We start from the raw sequence: 16881 nt of genomic DNA, 5'->3' as shown, positions 1-16881 counted from the left end.
CTTCTTCTTCCAGCTTCTGGTGGGAAACGCCCAACAATTCTCGCAGCTTCCTTGACATTGTAGAACAAAGATCCAGAATTTTCCTTTCACAATACTATCTCCGTACCATGTTCTGAGGAGTGAGGTAATAAACCTTGTCAACATAACTATTGTCGTCGTCATCGATCATAGTCACAGAAACTACTACGTCGGAGATTGCAATGGCGAATTGGGAAAAAGAAAGTTTACCCGACAATCCAACAAGAGAGAAGAACAAAAGATAGAAAAGCATGCAAAGATTGATCATGTCCGATCAGATAAGAGTTTTGAGTGATGGAAATCGAAACTGTAGAACGGTTTCGTGTTTCGATTGTGTCTTTCTGTTTAATGGCAGGCCCGTATGAATCCCAATCAGTAGATATATTAGAAAAAAGGAAATGGGAAAGACCGACCTATGGCCCAAACCAGACGACTATAACTACCTTCCTCCTTCCTCTTCTCTAAATCCATAATCTGAAAATATATCGCAAAGCGGCAGCCTAGGGGTTGTAACAACATCTCGATGGACACGTACTCTTCTTGCAAGCGATCCTCCCCCAAGGTAATCTTCTTCTCGTTATGAATTCTTCTTACTCAGATCTCTTTTGTTAATCGGAAATTAAGAAACATTGTATGTTGTATTTTAGGCACCTTTCGATAGTGAGGCTGCTGCTAAGGATGAAGCCATCGATCCGTGGTAATTGATTGATGCTTTATTTATTTATTTTGTGAGAAGATATTTGTATGTGTTGATATTTTTTTCTTTGCATCTCCTGCGAATTAGGGTTAGGATATCTGTTGAAGGATACAGATTTAATAAGGACACTGAGAATGAAATGAGGATTAAATTGGTTAATCACTTCAAATCATGTGGCCATGTTAGTAGAGTTGATTTCCCCACAGAGCTTCTTTTGGACAGGTTTGTGTCTCTTAATATTTGTGACATAATAATATAATATTTCTGTTGTGTGCTAATTGAAAATTAATTGTTCTTTGTTGCAGTCGTGCTTTTGTTACTATTTTTGGAGATGGCGCAAAAGAGAAAGCGCTGCAACTTAATGGAAGTGACATGGGAGGTTGGAATGCCCTTGTTAAGTTTGCACCCGAGGAAGAAGATGAGGAATACCAGGCGGAATCAGAATATAAACAATTTGTTATAAATGAGCTACTAAATGACAAAAGATTGTAAGTTGATACTCTTTTTTTGTTTTCTTTTGCATCCTGTAAAAATGTTGTGCATGTTGATAACATGCAACAAATTACTGCAGTAGGTTTGGCATTTGCGTTGTGGGGTATGACCCCTCCCTTCTTGAAGATGAAGTCGAGGAGGCTTTGACTGCACATTTCTCTTCTTGTGGAGTTATAATACATGTTGACGTTGATCTCCTCGACAAGATGACTAGTATCTATTTTTCCGAAGAAGAAGGAGAAGCTAGTGCCATGAATCTTGATGGAAGTGAAGTCGACGGATTCAAAATAAATACTATGCTCGTACCCACAACAGCCAGAAGTAACCCTCCCCGTCCCCCCGGTGAAACTCATTGTGGCTATTGTGCCCCAGGTGCATAACACGTTTTTCTTGATTCTTTACTTTCAAGGTTCATTAATCTTCTCATGAATTCGTCTTTTATTGTTTCTGTAGCTCAAATGCTTGAGTTTGCCGACGAGATCCAGGAGAAGATGGATTTTTATATGACTGAGTGGAGGCTCAATGCGATGACAAAGAAGCTCAGTGCTCTTAAGAAGCAGAGGGCCAGGGCTCTTAAGAAGCAGAAGGCCAGGGCTCTTAAGAAGCAGAAGGCCTGGGCTCTTATGACGCAGAAGGCCAGGGCCAAGGAGGGAGAGGGGTCACAGTCCTTTTGAGAAGGAGCTGATGTTGATGTAATGAATTTCTCTCTCAAGAGACTAATTAGAAGCTCTTTGGTGTTTATCAATCATGTGATAATACTATGCAACCTTCCGTTTGTTTTGTGGATGATAAACTTAAAACTTATCTTACTATTATTTGCCTATTTGGTTTGGTAGACAGAAAGCATAATCGTATCCTTCGAAACTCGCAAATAGACTCATTAACACTGTGTTTGTCTGTGTAATTAATTCATAATGAAGTAATAAACGCGCACATGTTTTACAAATTAGACATATATACCAAGCCCACCTTCTCTCTATCTGCTCCTTTTCTTGGTAAAGTTCTCTCCCTTTTTTTATCTTCTTCTAAACATTATTTATTTGATGTTGGGGGTGATTGGTTGGGCTGTAGTAAGTGACTTTAACTTTAGTTTTCATCTACAACCTTAAATACTACCAATCATGATTTATCTTGGTTTTTAAAACTATAACCAAAAAATTAAAGTTACAGCAAAAACACACAAAAAATGACTGTAAACATCTTATTTTCTAAAGCCCCATTTTTTTAGCTGTAGAAAATTTTAAAGCTACATCAATTAAAGATAAATCAAAAATCCTACAGACAAAATGCTAAAATAAATTTTCTACGGTTACAACCCAACCAATCATCCCCGTTATCTTGTACTAGAAACTCAATCCTGTCATGTGCAAATCGAACATCTTTGGTTGCTTTATATTCGTTAATGAGTAAAAGATCTTTAGTAGTTTGGTGGAGAATAAACAAGAAGTCAAGAAACTATTTTGATCTAAGAGTTCGGTTGTGGTCAGAACCAATCAGACGAGTATATGAAATTTTGTTGACTGATTGTTGTGTGGAATGAGATTTAAAAATGAGCTAGAACCAACTTTAATTTGCTTCACTAAATTTGGAATCCCAATCAGTAGATATATTAGAAAAAAAGGAAATGGGAATGACCGACCTATGGCCCAAACCAGACGACTATAAGTACCTTCCTCCTTCTTCTTCTTCTCTAAATCCGTAATCTGAAAAGATATCGCAAAGCGGCAGCCTAGGGTTATAACAACATCTCGATGGACACGTACTCTTGCAAGGGATCCGCCCCCAAGGTAATCTTCTTCTTACTCGGATCTCTTTTCTCTATTAAAGGTTTGTTATATTCGGAAATTAAGAAAAATATCTGATTATATATGTTGTATTTTAGGAACCGTTCGATAGTGAGCCTGCTGCTAAGGAAAAATTCAATTACATCAGTTCCAGGTAATTGATGCTTTATTTATTTTGTAAGAAGATATTTGTATGTGTTAATAATTTTTATTTCTTTTTGTATCTCCTGTGAATTAGGGTTAGGATATCTGTTGAAGGATTCAGCCATGGCCGACCTACGGATGAAATCAAGAGCGAACTGATTAATCACTTCAAATCATGTGGCGACCTCATTAGCGTTGAGGTTCCCACAGACCCTATTTTAGAAAGGTTAGTGTCTTAATATTTGTGACATAATATATTATTTTGTTTTATGAGCTAAAAATAATAATAATTGTTCTTTGTTACAGTCGTGCTTTTGTTAATTATCATGGACATCTCGCAAAAGAGAGAGCGTTGCAACTTAATGGAAGTGACATTGGAAATTGGAAGGCCCTTGTTAAGTTTGCACCCCGGGAAGAAGACCTGGATTACCAGGTGTCATTACGTTATCATAGATCTCTGTATTCTGACCTAGCCAATGACAAAAGATTGTAAGTTGATACTCTTTTTGTTTTCATTTTGTTGAAAAATGTTTGTTTTGTGTTGTTGATTATTAACATGCAACAAACTACTGCAGTTGGTATGGCATTGCCGTTTTGGGGTATGACACTTCCCTTCCTGAAGATCAAGTCAAGAGCATTTTGACAGAACATTTCTCTTCTTGTGGATTGATAACACATGTTTTCGTTTGTACTCCCGACGAGTGTACTAATATCTATTTTTCCAAAAAAGAAGATGAAGCTAGTGCTATGGATCTTAATGGAAGTAAAGTGGGCGGATTCAAAATAACTACTATGCTCTTAGCCACCGCCATAAGTAACCCTCGCCTTGCCCCCGGTGATGAACCTACGGTTGGCTATTCTATCCCAGGTACATCAAATGTTTTTCTTGATTCTTTATTTTCTAAGGTTACTTAATCTTCTCATTAATTCGCCTTTATTGTTTATATATGCAGCTCCTTTTCTTGAGTTCGCCCGCGAGATCAATAAGAAGCGCGATGATTATATGACTGAGTGGAGGGTCAAGGCGAGGAGGGAGAGGGTCATCAAGGCGAGGAGGGAGCAGGCTTTCAAGGCCTCATAATAAGGAGATCACCACGGCCATGATCAGGATGGAGAGGAGAAGGGCTCCTTTGAGAAGGAGAGGATGTTGATGTAATAAATTTCTCTCTCAAGAAACTAAGAAGCTCTTCGGGTGTTTATCAATCCTGTGATAATAATATGCAACCTTCTTTATCAGCCGTTTGTTTTGTGTGTGTGTGTGTATGTGTGTGTGTGTTGTGGATGATAAACTTAGAACTTATTTATCTTAGTTTTATTAGCCTTTGGTAGACAGAAGCATAATCTCCTCATCATTGCCTACAATAGTATATTTGGAGACTCGCAAATAGACACATTAATTGTGTGTTTGTTTGTGTAATTCATTATGAAAAAAAAAACGCGCACAGTACAGATTATAATTTCAGAATTCTCCATGCCCACGAAAAAAAAACACAATAATCAAGAAACTAGGTAGACACTGATGAGGATACTATTCAACTTTCAATAATTTGTTTGTACTTCTATAATCCTATTCTCTTTATTTGTTTCTTCTCTTCCGCTCATTCATTCTTCCTTTTTGAGCTATTCTTTTAACAACTTCTATCAAATTTGACCTAACGAGTCGAAAGCAAATAACTAATCAAAATTGTATATTATATTTGAGCATAACCGACCGAGTCAACTCTGTTATCTAGGTTCGATCTCACCCACACTGAAAAAGGACGGAACAGCACTCGGTACACAACATACAGTAGCAGCAGGAACTAATATGGAACCATAGTCACACGGTCAAGCATACAATAACTTAGTAACAACAATATATTAATATATAATGATTTGTTTTATACATTTTACCTTGTTATTAACTATTATTGCTTACAATACATGTTTAATATTAAACAAAATAAATACATTTTAACTACTTATTTGCAAAAACAATAACCAATTTGAGTTTTTTCATACTTTTAGAGGTTGGCTTGTATTGGTTCTTTAGAGATTGTTTCCACCACTGATTGAGTCGTTAAGTTCAATTCAAAAAGCCAACACAAGCAAAGGTTGTGTTGTTACTAACAGAAACCAAAATCTCAGATTGAAGAGAGTTTGTACTTGTGTTGGAGCAAAAGAAAATGGCTAGCTTCACTGCCTGCTTCCACCGTCTCTGTCGCTCGTCCTGCTCTCCTTATCAAGCCCACCGTCTCTGTCTCTGCTCCTGTTCTTGGTAAAGTCTTTCCCTTTTTTATCTTCTTCTAAACATTCTTTATTTGATGTTATCTCATACTAGAAACTCAATCTTGTCAAGTGCAAATCGAAGATCTTTGGTTGCTTTATATTCGTTGATGAGTAAAATATCTTTAGTAGTTTGGTGGAGAATAAACAAGAAGTCAAGAAACCATTTTGATCTAAAAGTTCGGTTGTGGTCAGAACCAATCAGAAGAGTATTTAAAATTTTGCTGACTGATTGTTGTGTGACTGAGATTTAAAAATGAGCTAGAACAAACTTTAATTTGCTTCACTAAATTTGGAAGTCACTGGAGTTAGAGTTGAGACTTTTGATTATTATTGCTCAGGTTTGCCTCCAATAAAGAAGAGGAAGGGAGGAGTGAGATGCTCAATGGAGCCAAAGCAAGGAAACGTCTCATCCGTAGGAAGATGAAGAATCTGGTCTTTCCCTCTGAACATGTACTATGATGTTTCTTTTAGCCTTCATCAGTGTTCGTCTCTCTTTTCCGTTTCCATGTCAGGACATGAATCAACAATATGATATTCTGGTTTATTGAAATTTAAATTAAACACCAAAAAAATCCGGGTCTAACCGGTGACCATTATAAGAACATTATGAATGAGTAAGGAAAAAATGTAGAGGAATAAAATTATAGAATAAAAAAAAAATTATCAATTTTGGAAAGGAACAAATTTGTTCTATATTACTCTAGAATAAAAGGAATGAATAGGAAAAAATATTCCTTGTAAATGATAAGAAAAAAAAAGAATAATAAGGAATGTATGATTCCCTTTCATTCTTTGGTCACACCATTCATGTTTCATGATCAAAAGGATGATTAGGAGCAATAAAAGTTAATGTTAATCAAACACAACCACTTGCTTAAATTAGAATCACTGAATTGCACACCACAAAATTATTTAGAATTTTAGAGTTTCCTAATGAACTTATTGCATGATTATATCCATATAGAGTTGCTAATTTCTGTTAATACGAGGATTGAAGAAGGATGAATTTTATTTGATCATTAGATAATTTATTTGGTAATAAAAACCATAATCCTGATCACTGCATAGATAGTGAAATACATAGACCAAAGTTACTTGCTGCCCTGTCCACTACCATGCAAATTATCAAAGTAACCTTTAGGGTCACTCTCAAAGTTATCTCTTGAGATGTAGGAAGATCCGTTGCTCCCTGGTGCCACCATGTAGCCACCTCCTCCACCACCACCACTTTTTCCTCCTCCTCCATGACCACCACCAATGCCGCTCCTACCTCCTCCACTGCCACCACCACCGCCGCCTTTCCCTCCTCCACCACCACCTCCCTTCCCTCCTCCACCGCTACCGCCTTTCCCTCCCATTCTTTACTTAGTCGATTTTAAAGAGGTTTTAAGATTTGAGTGAATGAAAGTGAAAGGATCGATGGGGGTATTTATAATAGGGAAAATTTTCAAATGGATGGTCAAAATCTGTCGTTCCCAATAATACGATTATAGTCGTTGCTGCATAGTTAATTGATCCAAACCCGGCCTCGTAACAGACGAGTCATTATGGTGGTAAAACATACTTTGATAAAGAGAATAAATCTTCAACTACTAGAACATCCAGCATGGTTTTTTTTGTTTGTTTGTTACAAAGAACATCGTAGATTGTTATTGCACATGATTATAGTTGCGTTATGATAAAGAATGAGGAATTGAGGATCGCTGTTGAATTAAAAATGAAAATAGTAATAACAGTAGTTTTCATGTATTGTAAGTTTGTAACAACTCCTGATTGTAAGTAAGAGCATATAAGCATATTGCTAATTTGCTCGTCTGGCATTTGTATAAAATTAAGCACATTCGGTATGCAATTCGTGATGAAAGTTTATTAAATATATGTATGTATGTATGTATTCAAACATGGAAATATGATATATGCTTATGCATGCAAAGTGGAAGTGATTGTGATCATTTTTATTCGTGACATTTACAAAGGAAAACACGTATATATAATATAACATATCAAAATGTGTAATTACGAAGGGAGAAGACGGAGCTGGGAGAGGTGGTGGTGGATGTCAGGAGAATGATGATCCTCAGACCGGAGACGCTCGGCTTGAATCCAACGACCTTCACTGTTCCTCACCATTCCTTTGTTAGCATCTTGTCGCCAAAACGGTGGAACCATGAAGTGTTCTTTCAGAAAATCCGATGCTTTGTTCACTAACGCTGGATCTCTCCCACTCGACAGCACAAATCTCTCCCCTTTTCCATGATACCTGCCACCAAAAGAGTTGATACATCTTAATTAACAGCAAAAGCAAACATTATTAATTAATACTAGTGTATAGTTTCATATCACTAAATCAGACATTCACGTGATACTCGGGTCAATCATATCGCATATAAATTTATTTAAATAGACGTAATCCAGAAGATCCCAATTCTAAACTTTTTGTATTATCAAATATTTATCTTCGAATAATAGAATTGGTTATCTTGTCCATTCTATATTTCCCACGGCTTAAATTTTGTCGTTTTAACTTCTGGAGATAATAAAACAAAATTTCTATACGACGACTTTTATTCAACTCACCAGTTTATTTTACTAGTGTTGTAAAGTCTCACCATCTAAATCATATCAATTTTTAATTTTGTTGGCCTTTAAATCATATTATCTAATCAGTCACTATCATATGTTTCAGTCTAGGTCTCTCCTGCCTGGCTGCAAGTTTGCTACTAATAATGCCTTTTTAATTTATTTCAAATTTTTCTCACAAAAGCCTGTAAATTTGGAACATTTAGTTAACTTTCTAATTATTTTTTTGCTTTCCAAAATAAACGATTCCAACTTTATTTGATCTTTTAAGTTTATGCAAATTTTGGAGCAAGAAAAAGATATGAATATATTCAGAAATTTGTTTCAACAATAATTTTTCCTATATACATATTATAGTTAGTTAATACTGTTAAAATTAATTAAAATACTACTGGTTTAAAGTTGATAAAAATTGGTAATCAATAAACGTATTTATAATCAGTTTCGAATTTCGTTACAAAAAAAATAATTCTAGGATAACTATTTTTAGCTATTTTTATGTTTTTGTCACAGAAATAGTTTTCAATGAAAAAATGACAAAATTTTTTTTATTAAAGAATAAAATATATATTTTTACCTTAGAGAGTTTATAGTTAATGGCTGGTGTTTTGGAATAGAGTTTCAAATTAAAAAAATATATTAAAAATTTTAAAATAAAAATAGACCATTTGGTCATTTTTTTTAAGCTGTGACAAAAAAAAAGAAGCTATTTGAGATAATTATCCAAAAAAAATAAGTTTTGAATTTTTTTTTATTCAGTTGTGAATTTATTCTCTAATATGTGTAATTTTTTTTAAACTCACCCGTCAAGGAGATGGAGTAAAGCCTCGAGGTTATGAGCATTAGAAGGATCAACGGAGGACTTAAGGAACGGCGAGTTCTGGTGATCCAGCGCCAGCTCCTCCCCCACGTGGCAGTAACACCACGGCAACCCCTCGGCTATTTTCATCACCGCGTGCGGAGCACGCTCGTTCAGAAACAGTCCCGGCGATTTCGGAACGACGTCATGCACGTTCACAACTCTCATCACCTTCACTCCCAGCTCCTTCAACCTCTCCTTGAACCTCACGTTGCCCACGCGCGGCCCACCGTAAGTCAAAACCGTCACCGGAATCACCTTCCCGCTCCGACTCCGATTCAACCCCATCTCCGCCACGTCGTAAGCGCTCAGTATCGCCAACGCGCCGCCGAGGCTGTGTCCCGTCACGGTGATGCTCAGCTCCTCGTCTTCATCGTCGCCGTATCTCTCCACCAGACGCTTCACCTCCGCTAAGACCTGCTCACGCGCCGAGAATCTCGAGAACTTGCATGACGTGTCTTTATCCGTGTAAAGATCCAGAAACCCGGATTCGACCTTAACGGCCGGGTCGGGGCACCGGAGGTTGTTACGGTATACCGGTTTTAAATAGTCCTTGAGATCCGCGATCCATTCCAATCGCGTAACGGTTCCTCTCCACGCGATCGCGATATCGCGTCGTCCGAGACGGTGACGCGTGGCGGCTTCGTCGTCGGAAACGGCGACGTATCCCATCCAGTTAGCGTTTTTGCTCCACACCTTAGACCACCTCGATTTCGAGAAGAAGTTGGGGAGGTTGATGTTCGACGTCGCGTAGAGGTAACGCGCCACCTCGTACCCTGATCCCTTCATCCCAAGGGAATCGAAAAACTCGTGGCGGGAGAATCTGGAGCTGCCGCAGTACCTCGAGGACGGATCGAAGTCGAAGGCGTCGTAACAGGCCTGAGCCATTTCGCCGTAACGGATCAGCTCCGATCTTAGAACCGGGTCCATTGGATCAGTTAGCCCGGCCCAATCATCTTCTCCTTGGATCTTGCGCCACGTGTCTCTAAGCGTCCTCTCTTCCTCGGTTTTCTTATCGCGCCGGCGAAAATCCTCCGCCGTACGCCACTGTTCTCCACCACCGTCGGTTAATCCTTGCCTTTCGCGCTCGAGCCTGGAGATGACGGCGGATAAAGAAGCCTCGTTGGTTCTGGAGAGAGAAGCTTTTGCAGCTACTCGGGATCTTTTCTCCGGGAGATGAATGAACGAAGGTTCAGAGGAGCTGGTGGTTTTGAACGACGGAGAAGAGTGATAGTTCTTCGTGAGAAGGTTGTGAGAAGGGATGGTCGCCATTGTTGAGAAGCTTGAAAGCTTCGTTTCCAAATGGTATAGGGCCACCAGGCTTCTTATATAGAGGCCATACGCATCAATGGTATTGCTACTAACATTCAATAAAGAAATTGCACTCGATTACGTGCATACACACTTGATATTGTTTTTTCTTATAAGTCATGATCAGCATTATTAAAATAATTAGTTCACATTTCTAATACTAATAAATTTTTACTGGAGGGAGTTATGAAGTGGCGTAGGAGTTATGAAGTGGCATAATAATGATTAAAGAGCAATGAGCAGGCATTGCGATAGGATTCAGGTTGTAAAATAATTTTGACTTTGCGAGGGTAGATTTACTTCACAAACTATTGTTTGAAACTTTCATGTCTCAACAACAAAAAATGTATTCTCACGTGAAACACGAGATAATAAGTTCATAGTGGTGATTTGAAGAATGATTTCAAATATTGTAGGTGGACACTGCACAGCTGGTTAGCTTGGTGGGTGGGGGGGACGTGGCTTAATCTACTAGGTACTACCATTAAGTAGTCTGCTTTGTTTTAAGATTTGGAACACTGTCCAAGAATTACTTGAGAAAACTAGGGTTAACGCCCATCGGTAATATAGACAGAGTTCCTATTGACTGACAGATGCTAGTTGGATTTTAATTTCATAAAATGATATATACCAACTTGCTTAATAAACTATCACTTCTTAATTCTACTGAGTCAAATGGTATATATAAAATTTCCATAGTATATATCACTTTTTCTTACATGTTCCACTATTTGATGTATACATTAGACAACAAAGTTATAGCTAGTTATTATAACATGTCCTACAAACTTAATATTACAAAATTGTCATTTAGTAAAAAACATTAATACTCATATTCTGAAAAAGATTAGTCTCTATTGTGATTTCCATAATATAATTTTGTAAGGAAAAATGTTAAAACTTCTCAGATAATGATTTTATTCTTCATTTTATAGTCTTGATTTAAAACATTCACAAGTTAACTATCCAAGTACAATCAATAGGTTTCATTTTATAGTCTTGATTTATGGTTCTATATTAGCTAAGACGTACAATCAATAGAGATACGATCTCTATGGAATCAAACTCACAAAACCCTACCTCCTGTTATATAGATGCTTCTTGGATGAAGGAATCTCTGCAGGCAGGACTAGGTTGGATTTTCTTCAGACACAAGATCGCGATCGGCCGGGGATCAGAGGTGGAGGGCCCAGTTGGTTCCCCTTTAATGGCAGAGGCTTTGGCCTGCAGATCATGCCTTCGACACGCAATCTCTATCGACCTTGAAGACATCAATGTCTTCTCGGACAACCAGACGCTCATCAGAGCCCTAAATAGCAAGCTTGCACACAAAGAGATCTTCGGTATTGTCGCTGATATCAAAGACCTCGCAGCTTCGTTTCACTCTATCTCTTTCTCCTTCATCTCTCGATCAAACAATCTCGATGCCGATCGTTTGTGTAAGGCAGTTTTACGCAACCCCTCCTCTGCTTTAGGATTCTCATTGGGCCTGAACTCACCCAGCAATGGGCTTGTAAGGGGCTAAATCCAACTCTTATTTCCTTAATGATATTTCAGTTGATCAAAAAAAAATATTAGCTAAGACGTATTATTTTATACAGTATATTAATTTGTTTAATACTGATGTTGTACTTCTCCTTATAAGAAAATAGTCAAAATACAGTATTGTTCAATTTTTAAATGCACTTCTTACAACGTAGCGATGACAATTTAATTCAGAATTCTATAAGTTTGGTTAAATTTATCACAAATCAATCAGCGGTAACCAACAAGAAGAATTTGAATTACTCAACTTGCCGTCAAAAGAAAAGAACAAGGTTTCAACTCATATTACAAGTAAATGATGGTTTGTAGAAAAGGTCATGCACCAATGGCAACATAGCACAAAGTCGTTTAACATTCACATAACATTTTGGCATAGAAATGTACGTAATTTCGCTGCAAAAATACTCTAACTACAAATGTGAATCCATATACAGATATATATATATATATATGTGTATATATATGCATTTGATCCATTAATATATATCGATGCTTCTAGTTTTAAAACTAAAAAATTGTTGAGTTATTGTAGACTTTTCAATGGCCTTTAATAAATGACCTAAAATGCATATGAATAGCTGACCCCGACCATATCTTTACAACAAAAAGACAGCTCAATCTCATCACATTTACGGAATGAGGTGTCCACCCTTCTTCACTACTTTCATCATAAAATATTTGGACATGTGATTTAATATATTAGTTACTAATAAAAAATACTATTGAGAGAAAAATCCGTGGAAAGGTACAACTCAACATGTCTATGTTGGTGGTTCATCTGAGAACCCAGCCCTCTACAGATCATTACAAATTTTGTAAAGTAATACAAATCATAATGATTAGCTAGGTCCCTACTGGAATTTTAAGATTGATAAAAGATCTCAAATCAGAAAATAATACTAAGAATCTTGAATGCATATACATTATTCAGATCATAACTAATTTTTATAAACTAATACAGCTCAGAATGATCATCTATAGGTTCCTACTAGAATTTTAAGATTGATAAAATATCTCAAATCAGAAAATAATACTAGGTATATATACATTATTCCATACAGCTAGTGTCCGTTTTTTTAAAGATTTTGTATCCTGATATCCAAACTCACATATTTTTTATTCATTTTGGAATTCGTTAATTCTACGTAATAAATAAAGCAGACTGTAAAAGTTCCTATATCGTGACTTTGTGTTTGTCAGGATCAATTTATAAATTTTATCAATAATATGGTTGTAACAAACGTAACTAAGAATATAGTTGGTGGGTAAGCAGTAATAAGAGAGATATGTGAAAGGATAACATACATCAATAGTCAATGGAAAAGAGACAAAAATTGTCAAAAAAAAAATGTTTACCTTAGAATCGACTATTCACACCATCATGAATTTATATGTACGGTTACATTTCTTCATGGTTGCGTGACTTTCGTCGTGTGAGTGATCACACTGACAACCATTTCGCCTATTGGAAATTAGAAAAGCCTTATACCAAATCCAACTAAATCTTCTGGTTAAGTCTCCGATCGTTCAGTTAACCTCTAGTAGTAGTGGTAGATAGACTAGACATGTGTATGTGAATAATATACATTGCCGCTCTTGTCTAATGGATCCATATCTTATTAAATGATCCATGTCTAGATGTTTTTCTTACTTCTTGATTACTTTTGTTTTTATCACATCGCAGCAGAAAGCTTACATACAGTCTTCGGACAAAACCCCCCACCTTTTAGCGCAACATAAAAAGCGTGAAAATCCTATATAGCTGAGAAAAGCTGAAAATCAAAATTACTATTTGATCCATTAATATGTCCAAGGACTTAAAAAGCCCAAACGTTTTGTAGCTGGAAAATACCTAGCTGTTTGGGCTCGTACGTAATGTGGTTAATTAATAGCTTCCTCAGAGCATGTGCATTGCAAGCAACCTTATTTGTTGCTTAAGTGGGGCATAATTAATTTTTAATTATTAAAACTAAGAGAAGCAATTTTGTTAAGCAACACTTGGTTATATGGGTTTATTGGTAGTTGCTTAATTAAGGATTTTAGAGAAGAATGATGCCATGAGACGAATTTTTTTAGATTTTTGGTTGGGTGGAGTTACATTTGGTTGAGAGACTCATCGATGCAATAGTATCAAAGTTACTAATAATGACAAAATATACCGTTCACTTGATGGTGAGAGGGTTAATGGAGAACTTGAGATATTCAGATGACCATATTAGAAATCAAGAGAGAAAGTAAAAAATATTGTTTGTTGAATTACATGAGATTCTAACTCAAGGTTAATTCCACTCTAGGTATACAATCTCTACTCTTCTTGGACCAAATTTCACTGGTTTTCAACTCAAAAGCAAATAGCAATTAAGCACATATTGGTCCATGTCTTTTATATAACTGTAGCTCTTATCTCTTTTAGAAATTTTAACAAATTCCTCATTAATCCACGTCTAGTTAAATCACTCAAGAGGGAAAGAATCTTGGCAACTTGCTCAACAAGAAGTGTCGCGCAAGAGAAACCCTTAGGGGATTTTTATTCCTTCATTATACCACTACTGAAGTGAGATTGAGAGAATCTCACAAAGAGACAAATCATATCTTACTGTACAGTGACATGTTTCAAGAATTGGGTTGACACACACGATCAGATCCATCAAGAGTCAAGACCGGACTGATCTACTTTCGTGTATGCGAAAAATACCGTCAATCCAGACAAGAAAAGCATATGTCTTTCGCCTATTCGCTACCACTTTGGGCTATCACACACCCTTCATATATCTGAGCATGATTCTTTAAACAAAATAATATTCTTAGATTAAAAACATTTGGAAGCTTGGTCCACATAAAATACATAATTCTAATTCTCAGGCATATACAGAACTTGTAAAATAAATATTACACATGTGCTATATTCTTTAGCATATCTGCAACAAAGAAGCATATGATCCTGTTCAATAAAAAATGCTCATCTTGGTATCTTGGAGGATAAAAGGGTAGGTGAATTAACACTATGCAACTTTTGTTGGTCCTTCCTTAATAGTTAAATAAGAAAATATTAATTTGGTTCAAAATAAAGTTACTTTGATGAACTTGAGGAACCTTTCAAAAGATTGATCTCTATTTCTTCTTTGGTCTCAATATTCTTTTCTTCTTCCTCTGTTCTGTTATAAATAGCCTATGATTCAAGAAACTCAAGTCTCATACAACATTAAGCTTAATTACAGTACACACACCAACAAAAAACTATTTTCTTCACCCAAAGGAGAGGTTTAATCCATGGGCTTTCAGTTTTAATTATCTTTCAATCTACTAGAAAGAAACAAAAGAAGATTTTGTTTCTTCACCATCAAGAAACAAGCCCTAAATTGATAACACTTCCTTCACGAAACCATGGACAAAGTTGTGAGGATGTCTTCGGAGAAAGGAGTGGTTATATTCAGCAAGAGCTCGTGTTGCATGTCCTATGCAGTCCAAGTCCTCTTCCAAGACCTCGGGGTTCACCCAACCGTCCATGAGATCGATAAGGACCCTGATTGTCGTGAGATTGAGAAAGCCATAATGAGGCTCGGGTGTTCCACACCGGTCCCAGCCATCTTTGTGGGTGGAAAGCTCGTGGGTTCGACCAATGAAGTCATGTCGATGCACCTAAGTGGCTCGCTGGTTCCACTGGTTAAGCCATTTCAGGCTAACCTATGTTAAAACAAGGTTTCTAACTTTCTAAACTATCAAAATGTATTTCAATAAGAAAACACACAATCGCATATATAGCCTATGCAACCTCTGTAATGTAGCTTTTATAAATATTGTTTCTGTAATTTTATAAAAGTCATCCTGTAATAACTAATTAACTAGAGCTTGACCCGCACCCCGTGCGGATGTTAATTTTTACTTTTTTTATAAATTATTTAATGATATTTTTAAACACATAAGTTGTTTGGATATTTTTAGCTTCATACAAACCTATCCGGATCCAAAAAGATCCAAGTACTAATCTCGTCCGAAAATTTGTAATATCCGAACAAAGTTTAGTTTTAAATCCAAAAATCCGATATCCAGAAAACTGGTCCGTACCCTAACGGGTACTTGGTTGCCAATATCTAACTGATTTTATAAACAAATTAAAAAAAATTATTAACATTTTGAATTCTTGTTATGAATGAATTAATTTCATTCAAACTTGTGAAATTATTTTGGTTAACATATAAAATAAAGAGTAATTCTTGGGTTCACCCCCTAAGGTGAACCTCTAGGTTCATCAACCAATAGGATTTCATTATTTCAAATTCGATATCTTCTAAAAAATGAAACAAAATATTGTCAAATTATATTATGTTTTTAAAATAAAAAGGTAAAAAAATAATAGTTACAAAAAAAAAGTTTTTTTAAAAAAATATTGTTAACGTCGTCAGCAAAACACTAAACCCTAAATCTTAATCTCTAAACCCTAAATCCTAATCTCTAAACCCTAAATCTGAAACCCTAAACTCTTGGATAAATCCTAAACCCTTGGGTAAATCCTAAACCCTTGGATAAATCATAAACTCTAAATCAAAAACACTGAACACAAAAATCCTAAACCCTTGAATGTTTTAGTGTTTAGTATTTTTGATTTAGTGTTTATGATTTATCCAAGGGTTTAGGGTTTATCCAAGGGTTTAGGGTTTCGAATTTAGGGTTTAGGAATTAAGATTTAGGGTTTAGTTTTTTCATGACGACGTTAAAAATATTTTTTGTAATTACTACAATTTTTTTTTTAATTTTTATCTTTTTATTTTAAAAACATAATATAACTTGACAATATTTTGTTTCCTTTTATAAAAGATATCAAATTTGAAATAACATAATCCTATTGATTGGTGAACCTACAGGTTCACCCTAGGGAGTGAACCCAAGAATAAGTCTAAAATAAATGTTGTCGAATTATTATCATAAATATAATTAATGAAGTAATTAGGAAGAGTAAAAAAGGAATGTAATAGGGTAATAAATGAAGTTGGATTATTTGGTAAATACAATAAAATAAAGAGTTTAAATTAGTTAAAAAGAATGAAGGAAAGGTAAAAAAACACTTTAAAGTAGGCAAGTATTGGTTATTACTTCAGTTTTAATATAATAAATATATATTGTTAGCTTGTGCCAAGGCTATAAAAATTTAAACATAATAATATCAAAAACATGTTTTCAAGACT

The 16881-nt window shown here is 35.8% G+C and overlaps 5 protein-coding genes and 1 long non-coding RNA gene across 7 annotated transcripts; 4 read left to right on the top strand and 2 right to left on the bottom strand.

Moving 5' to 3' along the window:
- The first annotated feature begins 513 nt into the window (after positions 1-513).
- LOC106391356 (nucleolin 1-like) lies at positions 514-2030 on the top strand. The gene is made up of 6 exons (XM_013831979.3): positions 514-580; positions 666-715; positions 803-937; positions 1021-1203; positions 1287-1579; positions 1661-2030. Exons 1-6 carry the CDS (start codon positions 542-544, stop codon positions 1879-1881), a joined length of 921 nt encoding a protein of 306 aa, XP_013687433.2. The 5' UTR covers positions 514-541; the 3' UTR covers positions 1882-2030.
- An 868-nt stretch (positions 2031-2898) lies between these two features.
- LOC106348392 (nucleolin 1) lies at positions 2899-4470 on the top strand. The gene is made up of 6 exons (XM_013788129.3): positions 2899-2994; positions 3090-3145; positions 3230-3361; positions 3442-3624; positions 3711-4003; positions 4089-4470. Exons 1-6 carry the CDS (start codon positions 2959-2961, stop codon positions 4214-4216), a joined length of 828 nt encoding a protein of 275 aa, XP_013643583.2. The 5' UTR covers positions 2899-2958; the 3' UTR covers positions 4217-4470.
- Positions 4471-6394: 1924 nt separating this feature from the next.
- Positions 6395-7026, bottom strand: LOC125608066 (glycine-rich protein DOT1-like). Its single transcript, XM_048777879.1, has one exon. The coding sequence runs from the start codon at positions 6759-6761 to the stop codon at positions 6495-6497; it is 267 nt and encodes an 88-aa protein (XP_048633836.1). The 5' UTR covers positions 6762-7026; the 3' UTR covers positions 6395-6494.
- Positions 7027-7246: 220 nt separating this feature from the next.
- Positions 7247-10274, bottom strand: LOC106348395 (phospholipase A1-Igamma2, chloroplastic). The gene is made up of 2 exons (XM_048777877.1): positions 8787-10274; positions 7247-7663 (listed from the first exon to the last, which is right to left on the bottom strand). The coding sequence occupies exons 1-2, from the start codon at positions 10112-10114 to the stop codon at positions 7420-7422; spliced, it is 1572 nt and encodes a 523-aa protein (XP_048633834.1). The 5' UTR covers positions 10115-10274; the 3' UTR covers positions 7247-7419.
- LOC125608067 lies at positions 10062-10718 on the top strand. 2 transcript variants are annotated; one of them, XR_007339125.1, is made up of 2 exons: positions 10062-10193; positions 10334-10718. It is a non-coding gene; the product is annotated as an uncharacterized LOC125608067 (long non-coding RNA). The 2 variants fall into 2 exon arrangements; XR_007339124.1 differs by having other exon boundaries at positions 10063-10193; positions 10346-10718.
- Positions 10719-14858: 4140 nt separating this feature from the next.
- Positions 14859-15536, top strand: LOC106352037 (monothiol glutaredoxin-S9). The gene has a single exon (XM_013791724.3). It carries the CDS (start codon positions 15083-15085, stop codon positions 15389-15391), a length of 309 nt encoding a protein of 102 aa, XP_013647178.1. The 5' UTR covers positions 14859-15082; the 3' UTR covers positions 15392-15536.
- The last annotated feature ends 1345 nt before the right edge of the window (positions 15537-16881 follow it).

The sequence above is a fragment of the Brassica napus genome, chromosome A4, assembly GCF_020379485.1.
Source record: "Brassica napus cultivar Da-Ae chromosome A4, Da-Ae, whole genome shotgun sequence".
NCBI lineage: Eukaryota > Viridiplantae > Streptophyta > Magnoliopsida > Brassicales > Brassicaceae > Brassica > Brassica napus.
This window is presented reverse-complemented; position numbering and strand designations above follow the sequence as displayed.

Excerpts from the sequence above, each read along its gene's own strand:
- LOC106348395 (XM_048777877.1), bottom strand. The coding sequence starts at position 10,114 with ATGGCGACCATCCCTTCTCACAACCTTCTCACGAAGAACTATCACTCT. Across the intron at positions 7,664-8,786 it reads TTACTCCATCTCCTTGACGG|GTATCATGGAAAAGGGGAGA; the intron begins GTGAGTTTAAAA and ends TTTTGGTGGCAG.
- LOC125608066 (XM_048777879.1), bottom strand. The coding sequence starts at position 6,761 with ATGGGAGGGAAAGGCGGTAGCGGTGGAGGAGGGAAGGGAGGTGGTGGT.
- LOC106348392 (XM_013788129.3), top strand. The coding sequence starts at position 2,959 with ATGGACACGTACTCTTGCAAGGGATCCGCCCCCAAG. Across the intron at positions 2,995-3,089 it reads GCAAGGGATCCGCCCCCAAG|GAACCGTTCGATAGTGAGCC; the intron begins GTAATCTTCTTC and ends GTTGTATTTTAG. Across the intron at positions 4,004-4,088 it reads GGTTGGCTATTCTATCCCAG|CTCCTTTTCTTGAGTTCGCC; the intron begins GTACATCAAATG and ends TTATATATGCAG.
- LOC106391356 (XM_013831979.3), top strand. The coding sequence starts at position 542 with ATGGACACGTACTCTTCTTGCAAGCGATCCTCCCCCAAG. Across the intron at positions 938-1,020 it reads ACAGAGCTTCTTTTGGACAG|TCGTGCTTTTGTTACTATTT; the intron begins GTTTGTGTCTCT and ends TCTTTGTTGCAG. Across the intron at positions 1,580-1,660 it reads TTGTGGCTATTGTGCCCCAG|CTCAAATGCTTGAGTTTGCC; the intron begins GTGCATAACACG and ends TTGTTTCTGTAG.
- LOC106352037 (XM_013791724.3), top strand. The coding sequence starts at position 15,083 with ATGGACAAAGTTGTGAGGATGTCTTCGGAGAAAGGAGTGGTTATATTC.